The sequence below is a fragment of the Leptodactylus fuscus genome, chromosome 4 (assembly GCF_031893055.1).
Source record: "Leptodactylus fuscus isolate aLepFus1 chromosome 4, aLepFus1.hap2, whole genome shotgun sequence".
Classification (NCBI taxonomy): Eukaryota; Metazoa; Chordata; class Amphibia; order Anura; family Leptodactylidae; genus Leptodactylus; species Leptodactylus fuscus.
Window position 1 is genome coordinate 74,891,946 of NC_134268.1, and position 22,658 is coordinate 74,914,603.

General features: G+C 41.5%; 1 protein-coding gene across 1 annotated transcript in view; it reads left to right on the forward strand.

Moving 5' to 3' along the window:
* Nucleotides 1–496: 496 nt before the first annotated feature.
* The window catches only part of RAB31 (RAB31, member RAS oncogene family), a 32,781-nt gene continuing 10,619 nt past the window's right edge, over nucleotides 497–22,658 (forward strand). The window contains exons 1-3 of the mRNA XM_075270690.1: nucleotides 497–654; nucleotides 12,223–12,302; nucleotides 12,944–13,025. Of these exons, the coding sequence (XP_075126791.1) occupies nucleotides 619–654; nucleotides 12,223–12,302; nucleotides 12,944–13,025 (198 nt within the window). The 5' untranslated portion in view covers nucleotides 497–618. The remainder of the gene's footprint in view (nucleotides 655–12,222; nucleotides 12,303–12,943; nucleotides 13,026–22,658) is intronic.

Genomic DNA, 22,658 nt, shown 5'->3' on the forward strand with positions numbered 1-22,658 from the left:
CAGCATTTTGTTCCCACATTTGCCTAAAATGTTTGCACAGTACTGTATACACATAAGCTTAGATCACAGAATTTCCCGAAATGTTAGCAGTAAATGCAAAAGGGTAAAAAAAAAACCTTGGGATGTGCAAAGTTTTCCAGAGATATGTAGAGAACTTTTTCTCCACCCTCATCCTGGAGGACATTCACTTTCCACTGCAGCTCAGCTCGAATGCTAATGTAAAATAAGTCCGAAAGGTGCTTTAAGAAAAGATAATCGCTGGTTTCCCCTGTGTTCTCATGTTATGTGCTTAATACATGAACTACCCGCCGTACACACTGTGCCCTATACTTCTTTTTGTATAATATGCAGCATTTTTGGGAGATTACGAAAGCAGCAAATGAGTAGTTGTCTGCAGGCCATGTGACTGGACTGCCCATAAATAGCCCAGACTGGTTTCCGTTTGTTTTGTAGGAATTAAAACCTCCTCTTTCTCTCTCTCTCTCTTTCTTTTTGTTAGGTCAGGAAATTATTTGCATGCGATCCACATGAGCATACAGGCAGAGCCTTGGAGATGACTGTGTGTTGAATTCTTGTCTCCTGATGATGTGTTATAGGAAACAAAACTCCTTTTAAAGGATGGCTATCCGAGAGCTGAAAGTTTGCCTTCTGGGGGTAAGTGCTGCTTGGGATTTTTCAAGAGAAGGATGCGGGAGGGAGTCTGTTATACAATGGAAAAAGGATGGTAAATTACACTCCTAAATACTGTGCTGTGTCTCCTGGAGATAATTCCAAACAGCATTGTCAAACTGAACCGCGTTACTATTTTCTGCTCTTTGAGCTACTTGTGTAGTGTATGGATACAAATCCAGTGCTTTTTGTATTGCACAAAGGAATATGCTGAGGAAGCACTGTTATAAAGATGCCTTCGCACACAAAGAGTTAATTTAATTGGTGACTAGGTTTTTGGCATTTGCTTGCATAAACTTATCTTATTCTCTTTGGATGTATTTCTTAGAAATCTTACATTAGGTAGCTTTATGGATCTCAAAAATGATGTGATAAAACCGTTATTCTAAAATTATTAACAACTCGTTTGCTTTGCTGCCATTTTAGTTTTCTACAGAAACTAATATATGCATGTAGATACAAATGTATTACATATAAACGGGAGGGAGCAGATATCCAGAGAAGGATGACACTACAGCTTCCAAACAAAGAGAGCTATATCCTGCTTTGTTGCATTCTTACCATATGTTCTGGATTGTAGGAACACTGATCCCTATTGTGACACAGATGTAGCATCCACTGACCATTATTACATATTTGTGAATGTACTACAATCACATATAACATGATGGAGTGGCTTGTGGCTTGTTATTATATTAGTGACTATGTTCCGTCATTGATGTCAGAGATAAATAAAATAAATGACCCATATGCCTAATGTTTGTCAATGTCACTATTCACACCGCCATGTTTTTGTGTCCAAACTTAAGTGATTATGAGAACAGAGGTTCCTGAGTGGACCATATGAAAGTCTAAGGGATTGTCAGAACAATAGTCCCAGTCAGTTCCATAGAAGTGAATGGAGCAGAGGCCACTTCACTATCATTCCATTCACATGGGGCACTTGTAGACCCTTGTCCTTACAATTGCTGGCTGGTTCCCTAGCAATCCTGTGAATATGGCATAAGTGGGAAAACCTCTTTAAAGGGGTATTCCATCCCCTTGAAATGTTTGACCAAAAGCTTAGAATGACATAAAATAACAAACTAAGAAATATTTACCTTCCCATCCCCTTTGTTTCCAGGCCATTGCTCCCTGGATCCCCTGTTAGTCTCTGTGCACTGGCCTTTGGGGATAAAGTTGTGACAAGGACATGTGACTGCTGAGCCAATCCATGTCTATAGTTTTGACCCCAATGATGTCAAGGAGCTGGACAACCCCTTTAAGCTTCTAAGGAATATGACCCTTATACACAAATGTTGCCTGTGAAACATCTGGCCACTGGATGATGAAAAATCCATCTATGTCACATGATTTATGATGTCACATGATACAAATTAACTTCACCATTTAAAAAAAATTCAGAAGTTCAAGGGAAAAGTAGAGAAGTTCAACATGGACATCGATCTGTGTTTATTTTCCAAAGAGCCTTTGCAAAATGGTTACTGCAACAGTGTTGGGTTACACATTAGGTTCAGTATATTGCAATTGATACCGCCTGTTGTGTCACATAAGCATAACATAACACATATTGGGCAACTCAAGGCATTCCTGTGGAAAGTGATGTCACTTCATGGCTCCTGCTATTTAAGATGTGTAGCAGAACTTTTCTCCATCTATCCAAATAGTAATCTTTATCTTTTCATTGTATGTCTGAGTATGTGTTGTCCGTAATTTTTTTTTTTTTTTCAAAAAAAGATTTACTGGTATAACTAAATGTGGTCATTCCTCCCACGGCTAGCGTTTTGCTGAGAGTAGTCTTGTCACTTCTGCAAAACAGTGAGCAAATGGCAGATCCTGTTTATGTTTGAGTGGCAGTGCTATTTATCTTGTAAGACACGCACAGATTTTTTGTGCGGAGATGTGTAAGGAAAGCCATGATAAGAGGAAATTTTGCAACAACATATGTAAATAATTGTACTGCTGTCTATGGACAAGTATGTTAGAGCACAGTAAAGTCAAGGCAAGAGCACTTTAACTGGCAGCAGGCAAGTTCTGTGTGTGTTTCACCACCCCCTCTCCACTTGTTAACCTCTGTCCTTCTTGTTTCAATCAGAGGAGGCAGGCAAATGATGAGCTTCCTGGAAATTCTTCCAGATAACATTTCCATCTGGGACATGGCTTCTTACCGAAAGTATGAAAAGCAGCAGATTCCAGATTATGTTTGCACTTTAAAAAATTAATAGAAATCATATAAACAAAAGTCTACAATGTACTCGGAAAGTATTCAGACCCTTCACTTTTGTCTCTTTTGTTGTACAAACAATTAAAACAAGAGTCCTCCACCATTATTCTGCAGGTAATACTTCATTCTGAAAACAATGTTAGAAATCTGTTTTCATCAATGAAATATTGGTGGGCACAGTCTCCCTTGAGTACCATTTCTACGGACCCCTCATGAACCCCAACTCTATTTTTCTCTCTTGCACTGCTCTCCATAGATGTTGAGTCATTCACTCCTGTTTTATTATATTGATCTCAAATTGTTATGATATTACTTACTTAAGCTACCAAAGCTCTCTCAGTATTGGAAATCTATATTATGATGCCTTTGATGTCATTTGTTCAACTTTATTTTTCTGACCAAAACTCAATAAAAAGATATTTGAAAAGAAGAAATCTTTGCTAATTTATTGCAAAGAAAAAATTAAAATATTGCATTGACAAAAGTATTGAGACCCTTTACTTAGTACTTAGCTGAAACACTTTTGGCAGTAATTACAGCTTCCAGTCTTCTTGGGTATAATGCCACACCTGGTTTGGGGTATTTTCTGCCCTTCTTCTCAAGCTTTGTCAGACTGGATGGGGACTGTTGATGGACAGCTTGAATGGGGACTGTTGATGGACAGTCATTTTCAATTCTCTTGTGATTGGGCTGAAGTGAGGACTTCGGCTGGGCCAATTAATGGGTTTGTCCAGGATAAATTTACAATTCTGGGTTAAATCCTCCTTGCCCCTCCCCTCCAATTTTCTACTATATCTTTTTTCCATATTGTATAGGTTTTCAGTAATATATGCAGGTCATTTTTTTTACCTTTCCACTGATGTAACAGGTCTTCAGAGTAACCCAGATCCTGACCCGTTAAGTTAGTGTAAAGGTCTCACCCCCCCCCCCAACCCCATTATACTTAACACTTCTTTTGGATCTTTTGGCCTGACACATCATCCAGGGAAGGTCGCCTCCTCTTGTTCTGTGTGACAGCTCCCCACGTATGCAAAATAATGTATGGGAAGCTGGCAACAATACTTACCTATTTTCTCTTGCTTTTGGTCCAGAGCTGAGCCGTGACATCACTTCTGAAAGTGACGTCGGGCCCAGCTCCAGGCAGCATGGTAGGCCTGCAGTGCCAGTGCTCCAGGACATGTCAAGAAGAGGAGGAGACAGGAAGACAGGTATGTATGATGTGGTGGGGCGGGAGGGGGGGTTCAGGTGGGCTGAATTAGTTGGGAAGGACTAGTAGTGGGCAAGCTATAAAGGGAGACTGGGAGGGGTTGTGAGGGAGTGAGAGGAGGGGGAGAGAGCAAAGCATTATGATAGTTGTAATAATAATAATACATTTTATTTATATAGCGCCAACATATTCCGCAGCACTGTACAATTTGTAGGGTTCAGATACAGACAGATACATAACAAAGAACTTCATTTCACACAATGGGACTGAGGGCCCTGCTCAAGAGAGCTTACAATCTATGAGGTAGAGGGGGTGACACAAGAGGTAGCAGGGGCGACATTGCTTATACAGTATTCAGACAATTCTGTAATAGAGGTGACTGTCATTACACAAATAATACTGTATGAGCCGTCACTAGTGGTGACCTTTAACATGTGGATGGAGCTTTAACAGATAAGTTAGGCTGAAAAGGCACCATATCAACTGGGGTAGTGTGGGAGCGGGGACAGAGGAGGGTTAAAATTTAGGGATTCTAATTGTAGTACGGAAGGGTTGACATTAGGAATTGTGATAGGCCTGTCTGAAGAGATGTGTCTTTAGTTTGCGCTTAAAGCTGTAGAAATTGGGAGTTAATCTGATTGTCCGGGGTAGAGCATTCCAGAGAAGTGGTGCAGCTCGGGAGAAGTCTTGTATACGAGCGTGGGAGGTTCTGATGATAGAGGAGGTAAGTGTTAGGTCATTGAGTGAGCGGAGAACACGGGTTGGGCGGTAGACAGAGATGAGGGAGGAAATGTAGGGAGGTGCGGCATTATGGAGAGCCTTGTGGATGAGAGTAATAACTTTATATTTTATTATATATTCAATAGGCAGCCAATGTAGCGACCGGCACAGACTAGAGACATCGCTGTAGCGTCTAGCCTGATAGATGAGCCTGGCCACTACATTCAGAATAGATTGTAGAGGGGAGAGTTTAGTGAGGGGAAGACCGATTAGTAAGGAGTTACAGTAGTCAAGGCGAGAATGAATCAGAGAGACAATAAGTGTCTTTAGTGTATCTCTGGTAAAGAAAGGGCGTATTCTGGAGATGTTTTTGAGGTGGAGGTGACATGAACGTGCAAGTGATTCAATATGAGGGGTGAAGGAAAGGTCTGCGTCAAACATGACCCTGAGGCAGCAGGCATACTGCCTAGGAGTTATAGTAAGGCCTGAGACTGCAATGGATATATCAGGGACAGATCTATTAATTGGTGGAAACAGTTGTAGGATAGAAGCACAGGAAGCTACACCATGTAAACAAGAGAACTCCCAGAGAAACACAAAAATCACTCAAAACACTGCTAAAGGTATATGGGTGTGCTTATTAGCACCAACAGACAATTAAAAAAAAAAAATGACTGGAAAACCCCTTTAAAGACATTGACAGAATTGTCCTCAAGCCACTCCTGTGATGTCCAGTTTATGTGCTTAAGGTCATTGTCTTTTGTAAGGTGAACCTTTGGCCCAGTTTGAGCTCCAGAGCACTTTCGATCAGATTTTCATTAAGAGTATCCATGTACTTAGGTCCAATCAGTTTTCCCTCAACCCTGAACATTCTGTCACAACCTCTAAACACTCCCAAAGGATATTGCTGCCACCACCATGCTTCACTATAGAGATAGTATTGAGCAGGGAGTGAACAGTGACTTGTTTCCTCCAAAAATGATGCTTAGAAATAAGCCCAGAAAGTTCAATCTTGGTCTCATCAGACCAGAGAATTTTGCCTTTCATTGTCTTAGAGTCCTTTAGGTGCTTTTTGCCAACTCCAGGTGGGCTTTCTTGTGTCTTTTACTGAGGAGAGACTTCTTTCTAGCCACTCTTCTACATGGCCAGCTATATCGTAAGAATCCTGGTTGTTCTAAACTTCCATTTTAAAACTATGGAAGCCTCTGTGTTCTTTGGAACTTTCAGTGTAGCAGAATTTTTTTTGTACCCTTCTGTACCCTCTGTTCCTCCACACAATCATATCTTAGGGATCTATGGGCAGTTTTTTTTCCTTCTTGTGGTTTTGTTTTTACTATGATATTTATTGTTTGCTGTGAGACCATACATAGACAGGGATTGAGACTTTACAGGGATGCTATCATTCAAACGCAATTTTTTCTAGGTACCACGTCGGAATAGCCTTAAGAAAGGCTATTCTTCTCCTACCTTTTGTTGTCTTCTTTGTGCTGCCGTTTGCCTGTAATCCCTGTTTTTGTCAGTATGCAAATGAGTTCTCTCACAGCACTGGGGGCGTCCCCAATGCTGCGAGAGAACTCTCCAGCAACACCTCCATCTTCTTCAGCAACCTGCTTCTCTGTGCGTCTTCTTCCGTCCTGGGTTTTCAATTTTCTAGGCCTCGGGCAGAGCCGACTGCACATGCCCGGGCCACAAGAAAATGGCCACTTACACTGTTGCATGACAACGAAAGGTAGGAGAAGAATAGCCTTTCTTAAGTCTATTCCATCGTGGTACCTAGAAAAAATTGCATTTTGATGATAGGATCCCTTTAACCTCTTCCTGACATCTGCCGTAATAGTACAGCAAATGTTGGGTATTTAAATATGGTGGTCACTGAGGAGCTGCCGGGTCTTTGCTGTATTATACAGTGATGGTTGATGCTTGCAAGTGTGACTCACACATAAAGATTACAGTTACTAGGAACAGGATTCCATAGAAAAACACATATCCCTAGACAATTCTTTAAATTGTAGAAAGGGTATCCCCTATTTAATATAGTATATATTATATATATTGCAAAAATACATATTGAGGTAGATTTGCTAATGAAAACGCACCAAAATACTCGTGCAATCTTACCCCTCGTTCACATATAGCAATCCCTAAAATGCTTATTATCGGAATAGCTCCATTAATAAGTAGGGGTCGGAGTTGGACTAGTCCACCAGAGTTATGGGATTGCTATAGATATCCAGCTTCCGAATTATCCAAAGTAACAAAAGTAACACAGGGAGGTCAGGTTGGGGTCAGTTTGTTACTACTAGAGTCTGTTTCTTATGGATCACAAATAACTGATAAGATCTTATCTTAGTGGAGACAATGCTGAGCAGCAGCAGCCATGGGCTTTAAGAGATCTGAAGGAAATGTGATTTCCCTGTAACTTCAGTGCTAAAATATGTGGGCTGACATCTTTCATTGTATTATGGATCATTCAGTTGCAATAGTCTATTTGTGTACAAATACTTTTGACAAAACTTGCATATTTTGCCTCTTTTCTAGGAAAGGCAACAACGCTAAATCCCTATTATTGTAATGTATGGAAATGCACCCTTCATAGTAGTTTCATATATAGTCATTCACATGCCAACCCCATTAACATGTAGGTTAACGTCTCTGCAGAAGTCCTTGCTAATGGATGTTTTTTAGGCTTTACCCACAGACACCAACAAGAACATCAGCAGACAGAGCTGTTTGGGCCTTCAGCCAACAGTTACAACATAAGGCCTGAAAAACAAACATGTCTGCGGGACATCTTTTTCTTCTATATACAATGACTCTTCTTAGTTACAATGTTTAGGATACTGTAGGATACAGTTTGACCTATTGCTCATTAGTGTTTTATGTTCTATCCCAGTGGTCTAGATATTGACCCTTGGATCAGTGTTCAAGCTGTGAGTATTTTTACCATTGGAAATGGCCTCCACAAAGGTAAAATACTTACTTGGGATTACATTTTGAAAAACTTTCAGAACCAAATACGTACTACTTCTCCATACTTTTTTGTACAGGTATGTCTCAAGTTACAATGTTTCAACTTTCTAAAGACAGCTAAGTACAGTTCTCAGCTATCGCTCACATTCCCATTGAATTTAAATGGCAGCGGCAGTGCACATTCTTGACTGTTACTCCATTCATATGGGGTCTCCAAGCGGTGGAATCCCTGCCAATCAGACCCTTAGGTGATAGGTTAGTATCTTGGAACAACCCCTTTAACAGTTTTTGTATGTAAAGTCTCGATCATGAGAAAGTGAAAATAGTTGACCAGGTACAATGTTAGAAACGCTAGAATAGAGATGGCTAATTTTCTCATCATTCTATCTGTCTGTCTCTTGCTAAGCCTATACAAGTGACATCATCCATTACGATAACAGCTGGCTGATGTCAGCCTATAGTGAACAGCCAAAAGTACATTTTACTGCCAAGATATTTCCTGTTTTCTATGTCAATACTTATCGTCGCGTCTAAGGTATTTTCACCATGGTTAAATTGCTTTTAAGTTGCCACAACAATGAAAACATAAAACTGGTCATTTATCTGAAACTTTTCTTGTCATACTTCATATATATATAATATATGTATTTTAGATAAGTCTGGTGAGGCACTTGTATGGGAACTAAGATGAATGCTGAGTTTGTTTTCAGGTGATATTACCCTTTCTGTATATAATGTAACATACTAGGGGAAATAAGTTACTATGCCAGTTTCTTGCTGCAAAATTGGTATTTTTGTCGCATGGCCATTTGCTCTAAAAAATGTGTCTAAAGTGCATCACTATGTTCATTTTCCAAGTTGCTTATCATTTTTGAGAAAATTTGGCAGAACAAGGTGGGGATCAATGTAAGCCAGGGCGGACAGGTCTCAGCTACACATACTGTATTTCTTTAATGGGTGTAGGTTTCAATTTGTGGTGTACGGGACCTCCTGGGGTGCACCAGAATTATTAGGTGACCACTGAGGAAGCCCAGCTAAGCGCGATACACATGAGGTTCTGTACCCTGCTTGCATGGGATACTCTTTTGACAGTGGTGATGTTTTTGACATAAGTTTTTGCCAGGTACATGTGGCACTATTTTTACTTAACTTTTTCAGCACATTACTTGTTAGGAGGCTTTGATATTACATTCAATTCAAAGCTGTTACCTCCTTTTGTACTATGCACGAGAGTCACCTTTGTATTTATTTATTTTGGTAAATCTTACATATAGGCCATTTTATTTCTTCTACTATTTTGTAGTTCTCATTATGTATCATTGTTTTGGGTTATATTTTTTAGGTTATATTTTTTTTCCTCGATATTTGTATGTATGGCTAAATGTATGGTGTATTTGTCATATCAATAATAGAGGTGAGCATTCATTGTAAACATAGCAGATTTGTTATTATGTGTGCCCCATGTATCTGTCTTGGGGCTTGCAGAACTCCATACACATGCTGTCGAAATAACTCCATTTAGAATGTTTTTTTCAGTTGTCAAAATATTCTCTAAACAATCATAGCAAAATCTACTATTATGGTATTATAATACCTTTGATCTTTGAAATGAAATCATACTAGGTTGTTTTCTGCTATGATATGAACAGTTTTCCTGAGGGTTTTCCAGGCATATAAGAAAAATTAAATACTGTCATTCTGATGGTGCCCGGGATCCTGTTGCACTCCACTTTCTTCTCCCATTCCAACAAAGCAGGAACTGGCTAGCAATGACCCTCAAGCAGTCAGTGGCCACAGTTTGACCCATGTTGTAGGCATTACCAGCCATATAGGCACTATTGGAATGGAAGTGGGGAGGGAGCTGTGCGGTGACTATTATTCCTTACTGCATACTACACTCACCGGCCACTTTATTAGGTACACCATGCTAGTAACGGGTTGGACCCCCTTTTGCCTTCAGAACTGCCTCAATTCTTTGTGGCATAGATTCAACAAGGTGCTGGAAGCATTCCTCAGAGATTTTGGTCCATATTGACATGATGGCATCACACAGTTGCCGCAGATTTGTCGGCTGCACATCCATGATGCGAATCTCCCGTTCCACCACATCCCAAAGATGCTCTATTGGATTGAGATCTGGTGACTGTGGAGGCCATTGGAGTACAGTGAACTCATTGTCATGTTCAAGAAACCAGTCTGAGATGATTCCAGCTTTATGACATGGCGCATTATCCTGCTGAAGGTACATTGTGGTCATAAAGGGATGGACATGGTCAGCAACAATACTCAGGTAGGCTTTGGCGTTGCAACGATGCTCAATTGGTACCAAGGGGCCCAAAGAGTGCCAAGAAAATATTCCCCACACCATGACACCACCACCACCAGCCTGAACCGTTGATACAAGGCAGGATGGATCCATGCTTTCATGTTGTTGACGCCAAATTCTGACCCTACCATCCGAATGTCGCAGCAGAAATCGAGACTCATCAGGCCAGGCAACGTTTTTCCAATCTTCAATTGTCCAATTTCGATGAGCTTGTGCAAATTGTAGCCTCAGTTTCCTGTTCTTAGCTGAAAGGAGTGGCACCCGGTGTGGTCTTCTGCTGCTGTAGCCCATCTGCCTCAAAGTTCGACGTACTGTGCGTTCAGAGATGCTCTTCTGGCTACCTTGGTTGTAACGGGTGGCTATTTGAGTCACTGTTGCCTTTCTATCAGCTCGAACCAGTCTGGCCATTCTCCTCTGACCTCTGGCATCAACAACGCATTTCCGCCCACAGAACTGCCGCTCACTGGATGTTTTTTCTTTTTCGGACCATTCTCTGTAAACCCTAGAGATGGTTGTGCATGAAAATCCCAGTAGATCAGCAGTTTCTGAAATACTCAGACCAGCCCTTCTGGCACCAACAACCATGCCACATTCAAAGGCACTCAAATCACCTTTCTTCCCCATACTGATGCTCGGTTTGAACTGCAGGAGATTGTCTTGACCATGTCTACATGCCTAAATGCACTGAGTTGCCGCCATGTGATTGGCTGATTAGAAATTAAGTGTTAACGAGCAGTTGGACAGGTGTACCTAATAAAGTGGCCGGTGAGTGTAGATAAACCATATATTTTTGTATTACATTTACATTACCAACATAACACATATATTTGAAAAAAAAAAGTAGTTACTTCTTCCGCAGTATGTTGTGGTAAAGCTTTCAGGGAAAATCTAGAAGTGACACTGGATAGTTTTACATACTTGAGTTTAACGTAATAGGAAGTACTGAGGTGGACTTTCTAAATAAGCTACTTAGTCAGCATAAAAGTGTCCTAGAGAGATGTAAAAATGATACCAGTACAGCCTTGACAAGAACATACAAGGCTAGTTAATATATTGGGTGTTGTATAGGGAAATGTGTATACACAGAAAGTACTTTAACCCTAATCCTGCAAATAACATACTTATCACTGACTGCTCACTATGACCTTTATGACTAAGACTACTGATCTGTATCTCGAAAGTAAAAAAGTTCCAGCACCAAAAAATATTCTTGTCTGAGAAAATATATTAAAACATAGCATAAGTCACGCTTCATTATATTTTCTCTGACAAGAATATTTTTTGGTGCTGTAACGTTTTTTACTTGCGAATTGTTTCATCAGGCTTCTGATCTGGAAGTTGTTCTTGTGCATCATTTTTGGCATACATATTATTTCTTCACATTTTTTACCAACAATTGCCATCCTCAGGCACAATTGTCAAAATTGTGTAAATTTTATCCATATTTGAACTATAAAAGGATGAGGTTCAATGTGGACATATTCTTTATCTCACTTTGTTAAAACCATTTTGAATTCATGGTTGGATCTTAAATAACTTTTGTGTTGGCATTAATAAGGAGACACAGTTAATATACTTTTATATTATAAAGTTTAGAGGCATAGCAAAGACCAAAATGTCACCAAAGAACTTCCAAATAATACATCCAAAAATAAATACAGAGTGTTATTACCATATGCTTCTTGTTATCATTTTTCATTTTGTGTCCACAAAAAATGTTCTGGATTTGGGTTGTGGTTTGGCACCATAGATGCTTTTGGACAATGTAATTTTTCATAAGACAACCTCTTTAGTACTGAACTTCCTGGTCTGAAGATCAACCTCAATTAAAAACATGGCAAAAATTCCAATTATTCCAACAAAAGGGCAATTTCCTAAATCTCACTACAATGCCTTTCTCCTGTCAGACATTGATAAACTTTCTATTTAAACTAAACAAGCCTCTGAAACTTCCTAACATCACCTCTGGCCACTGCCTTGACGGTTTGGCCACAATCGTCATTTACCTGTACTGGCTTTGCCATATGTAAACAATACATCACTAGATATTAAAAAAATGGACCTGATGATAAAAAGTCATATACCTTTATAATTACTTTGTTTCAGGACACAGGAGTTGGGAAATCAAGCATAGTTTGCAGATTTGTCCAAGACCATTTCGATCATAATATAAGCCCCACTATTGGGTAAGTGAACTGGTTGAAAAAAGAGACCTCTTAGGGTGCCTATACACGGAGTAACGCTCCGCGCATTTTGCTACATTTTACACGTGTAAAAATACACGTGTAAAATGTAGTAAGCCAAAGACGCGCGCAAAAAGGTGTGCGTTAAAAAACCCCCATTGAACTCAAGGGCGAATTATATTTTACATATGTATTTTTACACGTGTAAAATGGACAAATAGCACTGAGTGTAACTCCGTGTGAAGGCACCTTATTTACTGTGTATTCTGTCTATATCATCTATGACAACAGAAATGAAGCAGTAGTAGCTACACAAGTGAGGGTAGGTTCACATCTGCCCTGGGCTCTCCATTATTTTGGTCCACCAACGGACCTGAATGACGGAGAGCTGGACCGCTAAAATACTGGTTACATGTTGACACCATTACTCCATTAACTATAATGGCGTCCACCGGTTTCATACTTGAGTCCATGCAGGACTTTTCTCTTCACTGATTTTTGGCAATGTCTGTGGCGGAGACTCCAAAGCAGATGTGAACTTAGCCTTACACATAATCTGTGCATTTATGATAACATGGCATTATTTTATTAGTTTTCAGATATTTTCCCTAACTTTAGAACTGTATGTTTTTTTTTTTTTCCAGAGCTTCATTTATGACTAAAACTGTTCCTTGTGGGAATGAGCTTCATAAATTTTTGATATGGGACACTGCTGGTCAGGAGCGAGTGAGTATCTAACATATTCTGTACTTCAAATAGATTTCCTCACAATATTAATAATGTTTCCATAATGATAGTTACAGATCACTAGGAATGACTGGTTACTGTAAGTATAAGCTAACCTGGTGGTATGTACTGTGTGTACCATCCATCAGAATAGTTACGTTACTTCTTCCAGGACACTTTCATCTTTATGATGGCCTATCTGGCTAGAAATAGTGAAGTGCCAAAAATACTTTTTATGCCTACCAATCCTTTTTTTTCCCTTCTGGCCAGTGACACTGTTTATTCACTTGTAATTTGGAAATGATGTGTCTGCATGCTTCTAGACTTCATATTAACAATGTAATTGCTTCCATATGAGCCACCAGTATATAGCTGACAAGTGACAGAGACAGTATAAAAGTAAATGATGTGCCAGCACAATTAATAACAAAGACTGAATATTGTATAAATCCCACTTTAAGGCTACATGTTATATGGCTAGCCCATAAATTAAGAACCCGTTCATAAGAAATTGAAATATGCTGAGGTACTTAATCAAATACAGTATTTTTGGTGATGCAAAGTGGAACAAAAAAAACAGATGTTCATCCAGTTTAAAGAAGATTGAGGTGAACATAAAACAGACGTCAATGAAGAGCCAATGCTTCTGATCTACTGACCTTCTTGACTCCAATTATGACAATAGAAATAAATCTAACACAATCAATGCAGGTACACTGTAATACTGAATCATTCTAAAAAATAATTTAAGGCTAAGGCCCCACATAATTGGCCCCAGCTTTTTTTGCTGCAGGAGAAACTGTGGTGGCAATGCATCACGGTTTTCCCCACAGTGCTTTCTGCTTCAATTTTACTATGGGAAAACCACCAGCATTGCCATAGGTATAATTGACATACTACAATTTCCAAAACTGAAACTGCAGCGTGTCCAGTGTGCAGATTTTTTTGCAATGTGTGGATGGGATTCACGGCATCTGCGCCACATGGGGACCTCGCCTTAAGGCCGGATTCACACGGGGTTTTTTGGTCGGAGGCCGCCTCAGTTTCCAGACCAAAATATGGGTAGCTGCGACTTGATGCCGGTGCACTGCAAACGGCTCCCGGAAAAAAGAACTGACCAACTCCCATTGATTTGAATGGGAGCCATCTTTTTGGTCCAGATTTTGAGGCAAATTCAGCCTCAAAATCCTGACCAAAAAACTGTGTGAACTCAGCCTAATAGGTTTTCCAGGCCTTATAATTGCTAATCTATCCTTAGGATAAGTCCTCACTTATCAGAGCTTTCTATATATTTCCCATTCCTTTTGTAGCCTCTTTTGGCTTTGACTCAAAAAACCACAGCAAAATCTGCAAAAAAAAAATCTGTGTTTCCACAATGTGGAGCCTTAAATCCTTTTATGGTTGAGGATACACATTAATAATAATAATACATTTTATTTATATAGCGCCAACATATTCCGCAGCGCTGTACAATTTATAGGGTTCAGATACAGACATACATAACAAAGAACGTCATTTCACACAATGGGACTGAGGGCCCTGCTCAAAAGAGCTTACAATCTATGAGGTAGAGGGGGTGACACAAGAGGTAGCAGGGGCGGCATTGCTTATACAGTGTTCAGACAATTTTGTGCATTAGGAATTGTGATAGGCTTGTCTGAAAAGATTCGTCTTTAGTTTGCGTTTGAAACTGTAGAAGTTGGGAGTTAATCTTATTGTCCGGGGTAGAGCATTCCAGAGAAGTGGTGCAGCTCGGGAGAAGTCTTGTATACGAGCATGGGAGGTTCTGATAATAGAGGATGTAAGTGTTAGGTCATTGAGTGAGCGGAGAGCACGGGTTGGGCGGTAGACAGAGATGAAGGAAGAAATGTAGGGAGGTGCGGCATTATGGAGAGCCTTGTGGATGAGAGTAATAACTTTATATTTTATTCTATAATGAATAGGCAGCCAATGTAGTGACTGGCACAGACCGGAGGCATCGCTGTAGCGTCTAGCCTGATAGATGAGCCTGGCTGCTGCATTCAGAATAGATTGTAGAGGAGAGAGTTTAGTGAGGGGAAGACCGATTAGTAAGGAGTTACAGTAGTCAAGGCGAGAATGAATCAGAGAGACAATAAGTGTCTTTAGTGTATCTCTGGTAAGGAAAGGGCGTATTCTGGAGATGTTTTTGAGGTGGAGGTGACATGAACGTGCGAGTGATTCAATATGAGGGGTGAAGGAAAGGTCTGCGTCAAATATGACCCCAAGGCAGCGTGCCTGCTGCCTAGGAGTTATAGTAAGGCCTGAGACTGCAATGGATATATCAGGGACAGATCTGTTAGATGGTGGAAACAGTAGTAGTTCAGTCTTAGAGAGATTTAGTTTCAGATAGAGCGAGGACATGATATTAGAGACAGCAGAGAGACAGTCACTGGTGTCCTGTATGAGTGCAGGGGTGATGTCACGGGAAGATGTGTATAATTGGGTGTCATCAGCATAAAGTTGGTACCTGAAGCCAAATCTGGCGATGGTTTGTCCAATGGGGGCTGTGTAGAGAGAAAAGAGCAGGGGGCCGAGGACCGAGCCCTGAGGAACCCCAACAGCAAGGGAAAGAGGGGAGGAAACAGAGCCCGCAAATGATACACTGAAAGTGCGGTCTGAGAGATAAGAGGAGAACCAGGAGAGCGCAGTGTCATTGAGGCCGACTGAGCGGAGCATAGTGAGGAGAAGTTGATGGTCAACAGTGTCAAAAGCTGCAGAGAGGTCCAGAAGAATAAGAAGAGAGAAGTCACCACTGGATTTAGCCTTTAGTAGATCATTAGAGACTTTTGTGAGAGCTGTTTCAGTAGAGTGCACAGCGCGGAAACCAGATTATAAGGGGTCAAGCAGAGAGTTAGCAGAGAGATAACGGATTAACCGAGAATAAAACAGGCGTTCCAAAAGTTTAGAGATGAAGGGGAGGTTAGAGACGGGTCGATAGTTAGCAGCACAGGATGGGTCCAGGGAGGGTTTTTTCAGTAGTGGGATTATAACAGCATGCTTGAAGGAGGATGGGAAGATTCCAGAAGAGAGAGAGAGGTTAAATATTTTAGTAAGGTAAGTAGTGACAGCAGGGGACAGAGATTGGAGAAGGTGTGAGGGGAAGGGGTCACTACTGCAGGTTGTGGGGCGAGATGAAGAAAGTAGCTGGGAAACTTCCTCTTCTGTGACAGGTTCAAAAGATGAGAATGGACAGTCTAAAGTGCGGCTGGTGAGGGGATCAGTACTATCGTAGGTGTGGGAGTCAATGCCACCTGGGGCTTGGGCAGTAATTTCCTGACGGATCTTATCAATTTTATCATGGAAATACATGGCCAGGTCATCAGCACTAAGGTCTGTGAATGGCGTCTGCACCTTGGGTGTGAGTAAGGAGTGAAAGGTTTCAAAAAGCCTTTTAGGGTTGCTGGAGAGAGAAGAGATGAGGGCGGTGAAATAGTCTTGTTTGGCGAGGTAAAGGGCAGAGCTATATGTTTTAAGCATAAACTTGAAGTGGAGGAAATCTGCAGGTGAGCGTGATTTTCTCCAGAGACGTTCGGCACACCTAGAGCAGCGCTGAAGAAATCGTGTCTGTGGCGTGTGCCAGGGCTGCTGCCTCCTATGTGGGACTTTACGAGTGGAGGGGGGAGCAACCTCATCCAATGCATTTTTGAGGGTTTCATTATAGTGACTGGTGGCCAGATTGGGACAGGAGATTGAAGAGATGGGGGACAGGGAGGACTGTAGAGTATCTGAGAGGTGCTGGGTGTCAATAGCACGCAAGTTCCTATATGTGTGATGGGTAGGGGCGTCTTGTGAAGGGGAGAGAGCACTGATGGTGAGAGATAGAAGATTGTGGTCAGAAAGCGGCAGAGAAGAGTTAGAAAATTTAGAGACTGTGAGGAGTCGATGGAAGACTAGATCAATCGTGTTACCGTCTATATGTGTGGCGGAAGAAGAACATTGTGAGAGACCAAGAGAAGTGGTTAATGAGAGAAACTGTGAGGCAGCCGGGGAGTGAGGGGGGGCAATAGGGATGTTAAAGTCACCCATGATGAGGGTAGGAATGTCACTGGATAAAAAGTGGGGAAGCCAAGAAGCAAAGTGGTCCAAAAATTGGTAGGGTGAGCCAGGTGGGCGGTAGATCACAGCTACACGTAAGGAGAGTGGCCGGAAAAGTCTGATAGCATGGACTTCAAATGAGGAGAATGTGAGTGAGGGGACCGGGGGAATGGACTGAAAAATGCACTGCGGTGACAGCAGTAATCCTACCCCACCACCCTGCCTATTATCAGGCCTAGAGGTGTGTGCGAATTGTAGGCCACCATGACACAGAGCAGCAGGGGAGGCCGTGTCTGCCTGCTGGATCCAAGTTTCAGTAAAGGCGAGCAGGCCGAGGGATTTACTAAGGAATAAGTCATTAATGTATTCTAGTTTGTTACACACTGAGCGGGCGTTCCAGAGAGAGCAGTTAAAAGAGACAGGGGAGAGATGAGGGGAAGGAACACGGTAAATATTGATGAGGTTTGTAGGCCTTCTATGTGTGCAGGAAGAAGAGTTAGTGAAGGAAGGAGGGCCGGGGTTAGGAGAGATGTCCCCAGCAGCTAGGAGGAGCAACATGGACAGAGACAGAAGGTGGTTCAGGGATTTATGTGGGCGCTTCTGTTTGGTGTCACTGCTAAAAGAAATAAAGGGATGATTACAGAGTGTGAAAAGTGTGTGAGAGCTGTACATGGGAGAAGGAAGAAGAGAGGGACTGATATGGATGGCATGTGGTGGAGGAGAGATCTGCAGGAAGCCAATGGCTAAGATAGTAAGAGACAGTGCAGCTACAGGATACCATGAGGTAAAACTTGTTGTTTTAGGTTGAAATTTACCTGGTGTTCTGCCATGGTTAGCCTGTTTCGTGCCCTGTTTAAGTGCCATGTATAAGTGCACTTTGGTTAAGATGCAATTTGGTTAAGATGCATGCTGCAGATGAGATGCCCCCGCATATGAGATGCACCCCATAAGCTATATCTACTTATATAGGAAAGCACAGCTTCAGACTAGCACTAATTTAAGTCGTTAACTAATTAATCTACAAACTGTGACACATGAGGAGACTGGCAGTGTGGATCCAAGTAAACACTTGGCCAGAAACACCAATAAAATCAGTGAAGATCAAAAGACTGACACTAGTGCAGTCAATTTTTGATGCAGTTTTTGAGGTCAAAACTAGTCCTGGATTGAAAAGAAAACAGTCCTTTTTAGGTTCTCAGCCCTCATTATCTACATCTGATTTGGCTTCAGAAACTGTATAAAAAAGCTTATCCTAAATGGGGTTTCCTACTATATAAACCGATTACCTACTCTTAGGCAGGGCTGTTTGAATGCATTAGGGGGCCTTGTTCAAAGGGGGCCTTTTTGAAGCTGGTCCCCCCAATATAATTTAATTCCCCTGGCCAAGCTCCACATAAAGCCCCTTCAACTACCAATGTCACAAAAAGCACAAAGACAAAACAAAAAATACTCACCTAACTTTGTTCCCACAGACCTGCAGGCTCCAGCTGTAATGTTGTCTGCGGCTCGGCGCTCATTGCACTTCCCAACCACACATATCACCAGCCAAAGGCTGAATAATGGAACACAGACCTGATAGCTCTGTGCTCCGCTATTGTATTCCACTATTGTATTCAATCCTAACGACACAGACATGAAATTACTGCCTGCCATCTGGAACAGTGGGACATCACTTGAAATGTGGGACTGTCCCGCTCATCCAGGGCAGCTGAGGGGGCCCCTGCTACCATAAAGACGTTGCAGATGCACCATTTTTCCTATGGTTAAAGCAGCCCTATTCTTAGGAGTCCCCTAGAATTCTGGTAAACGGGTTCCTTCAAGTGCCACCAACTGATACAGCTATCCCTGGCAGTCCCATAGAAATTAATGGAGTGGCTGTTAATGGGAGTCTGTCATCTGGGTGAAGCATATTAAACCATATAAAAATTTGAGCCTCTCGAGCGCGGCTCCATTACTCCAAACTGCTATGTCTTCTGAGGTCATAGCATCATAGTTATCTGTAAAGCTAGGAGTTTCTGCCTCACTGCAGGACTAATGTCCCGTTCCTTAATCATGCTTTTAGAATGAAACAGTAGTCCCCTGATGAGGCAGTAACCCCCTAGCATCATAGGTGACTGTTCTGCCGTGAGACCTCAGGCAGTGCTTAATTATGTAATAGTTAATGAGGAAACAATATACACTATGTATATAACTTAATTTGCCCCTGATATTTTGTTGCTTAAAATAATACTTTTGGCCAAGGCAGGCTGTAGCAAAAAAGTACTGTGAGAAAAACCACGCCAGCAATGCATTGTGTTTTTTCCCACAGTGCTTTTCACAGAAAGTCTGCAGATGTTTCCTCTCCAGACTTTCTGCTTCTATTATAACTATAGTTTTTGGAAATCGCAGCGAGTCCACTGCGCATATTTTTCTGCAGTGTGTGGATGGGATTTGTTATGCAGGGACTATAAAATGCCGTATTTTTTTCTATGGTGGTTCCACCACAGCCAAATTGTGGCATTTATGCCACGCGGGGCTTTAGAAAGGGGCCCCATATTGCGGAAATGTAGCATTCTACATTACCTGCAAAGTGGATGGGATTCTGGCTAATCCCATCCACACATTGCACAAAAAAATCTGCAGCAGAAAAGCTGTGTTTTCAAAAACAGCATATGAAATATACCTGCGGAAATGCTGGCATTTTCCATATAGGTGTAATAGGGGCAGAAAGTCCCTGCTTTTTTGCTGTGACTCACTATGTGAGACCGTAGTCTAAAAAGGGTTTTCCAATAGACATAACTGTAACTGTTAAATTTGTAGACAATTAAAATGTAAACATTTTTGCAGATATAAATAATTAAAAATTTGCAGGGTTTAAAAATTTTTAATTTTCCAATCTGTGCAAACCGAAGTTTGATTGAAGGGTCAGCAACTCGTAGCGATAAAAAAATCTTTTATTTCATTCCTTTAAAAAACTTTTCTTTTCTTTTTTGTCACCCTTGGCTGGGTTACACATTCAGATACAAACATACATAGTGAAGACAAGACACCAAACAATGTGAGTTAAAAATCGCTGTCCATCTGACGCATTTCGGGACCTACAAAGCGTCCCTTAGTCATAGCGGAACCAGCTATTTTTAAAATTTTTGTATAATCATCTTACGTGAGGTTTACACTTATGTTCGGGACCTGCTTGGGGACCCGAAAATCGGAAACCCAATCTAATTAAAAAGTAGAGATGAGCGAACACTAAAATGTCCGAGGTTCGAAATCCGATTCGAACAGCCGCACACTGTTCGGCTGTTCAAACGGATTTCGAACCCCATTATAGTCTATGGGGGGAAATGCTCGTTTCAGGGGTACGCAAAATTCGATAACATTATACTTACCAAGTCCACGAGTGACGGTTGGGCTGGATTCCCCTTGAAGTCTTCTCCCGGCGCAGCGCCCCCGCGGCGTCTTCCGGCTGGAATTCACTCTGCCTAGGCATCAGGGCCTAGGCAGAGCCGACTGCGCATGTGCAGTCGGCTCTGCCCGGCCCGACGCCTGAGCAGAGCCGACTGCATATGCGAGGGCATGCCCGCGCATGCGCAGTCGGCTCTGCCTAGGCCGGATACCTACGCAGAGTGAATTCCATCCGGAAGACGCCGCGGGGACGCTGCACGGAGAAGACTTCTAAAGGTAAGAGAAGAACCAGCGTTGATTGGCAGAATGTATAGCATTCTGCCAATCAACGCTGGTTCTGCATCGAACCTTAAACTTCGAACAGCTAGTAGTGTTCGATCGAGTACGAGTATTTCAAATACCGTAGCATTCGATCGAACACCTACTCGATCGAACACTACTCGTTCATCTCTATTAAAAAGCAAATACACAATGTTGAAACTTTTAACAAAACTTGGTTCTACTGGATGGATATGAATATCAGACGCTTCTCGGGCCTGTGCTTCTCACGTAGACCTATAGTGGGATGTTTTGGCTTATATAGCTAACTAATGCGTTAGGGCTATTCTTGACTATCTGCTTTTGCTCCTTGTGGAGTCTTTTTTTTTTGTAAGTCTTATTTTATTGAAATTTTTACAACGTTATATACAAACATATCAAAATTAAAAAAAAAAGCGAAGTGTGACAAAATAGTTACATCATATAAAATCAAGTGTGTGACATCGAAAAGATATATTAAGTAATGTAATCTGAAGCAACATAACTAGTTCACATTTTAAAATCATCATGTGAACCAGTGTAACAGAGATAACTGGGCCTAGGTGAGGCCAGGTAGGCGATTGGTAGACAGAAGGCATGGTTTGGGCACAGTCACGGCATCAGCTGAAGGTAGTAGTGTAAAGAATAAGGTTGTGACAATGCAATATTAAATGTAAATGACATCTCCCCACCATAGGAAGCCTAGAGGGAGAGGAGCCATGGGGATATAGGGGACATCCCGAGAGAAGGGGGAGTTGTATAAAAAAATAAAGAAAGGGAAAAAAAAAAAGTGAAGAGTGAGAATAGTTGGAAAGAATGGGTCAGGAAGGAAAATAAGAATAGGAGAGAGAAAGGGGAGGGGAAGGGAGAAGGGGACAGTATAGTGGTAGGGGGGGAGGGGGACTCAGGGATATGGAGAGAGGAGTGTGGATTCAAGAAAGCGGTTCTCCATGATCAAGCATCTGAGGTCAGTCTAGTATCAAAATAGGATAGCCACGGTGTCCAGATCTTTTTGAATTTGTCCCTTGTGGAGTCTTATTGCTCTTTCTGCTGAAGAATTTTTGATTGTTTGCACCCCTAGTGTCCTCCACTGGACCCAGATACTTTTGCAGTATAGCCCCCCCCCCTCCTTTTTTCCCCCTTTTTTCTTCCCTTTGACCCTGTGTTGTTTTGATTTTCTTGCCTCATGACGGCTCCTTTCCATTCATCCTCCTTTCTTCTCTCCTTCCCCTTCTCTTCTTGACCACTGACGTCTACTTTGGGATCTCCCTGTTAACCATTGCAGATATTTGTTGTCACTGTATTTTATGCCTTTTTGAAAACCAATATACTGAATTGGAAAGAAAAAAAAAAAGCAGATACCCACTGTGGACTCCATACACCGGGTCCTCCTGGATACCACCTAAAAACGTGGAGAGAAAATGCCTTCTTGGACTTTTCTCTCTGCATTTTTCAAGTGGAATGGGGGACGGAATCCATGGACGTTTACAGAACACAGTTGTGACCCTAGCCTTAGTGGTGACCGGTTTATGTTTTGATCAGTTGCCATTGAATACAACCTTAAATGCAGGAACTTTTTATTGTCTAGCAAGATTTCTTTATTGTGACTGAGTTATCTTCTCGTACAAGGACACTACATGCATGAGAAGATAACCTGGCCACAATAAGGAAAACACGGCTGAGTTTCTAACAAGTAACAGACCATATTAAGTTCCTGTATTAATGGTTGCATCCATTGACAACCTAACAAAACAAAGTACTGTCACCGTGAGATGTTAGAGAAAATCTTTAAAACTCTTTGAAACTGGTTATTACTTATATTTTCAAAAATATTTAACTTTGAATTGTCAAGTTTAGATATGGTTATGTTCATTGGATAACCCCAAAATGTGGATT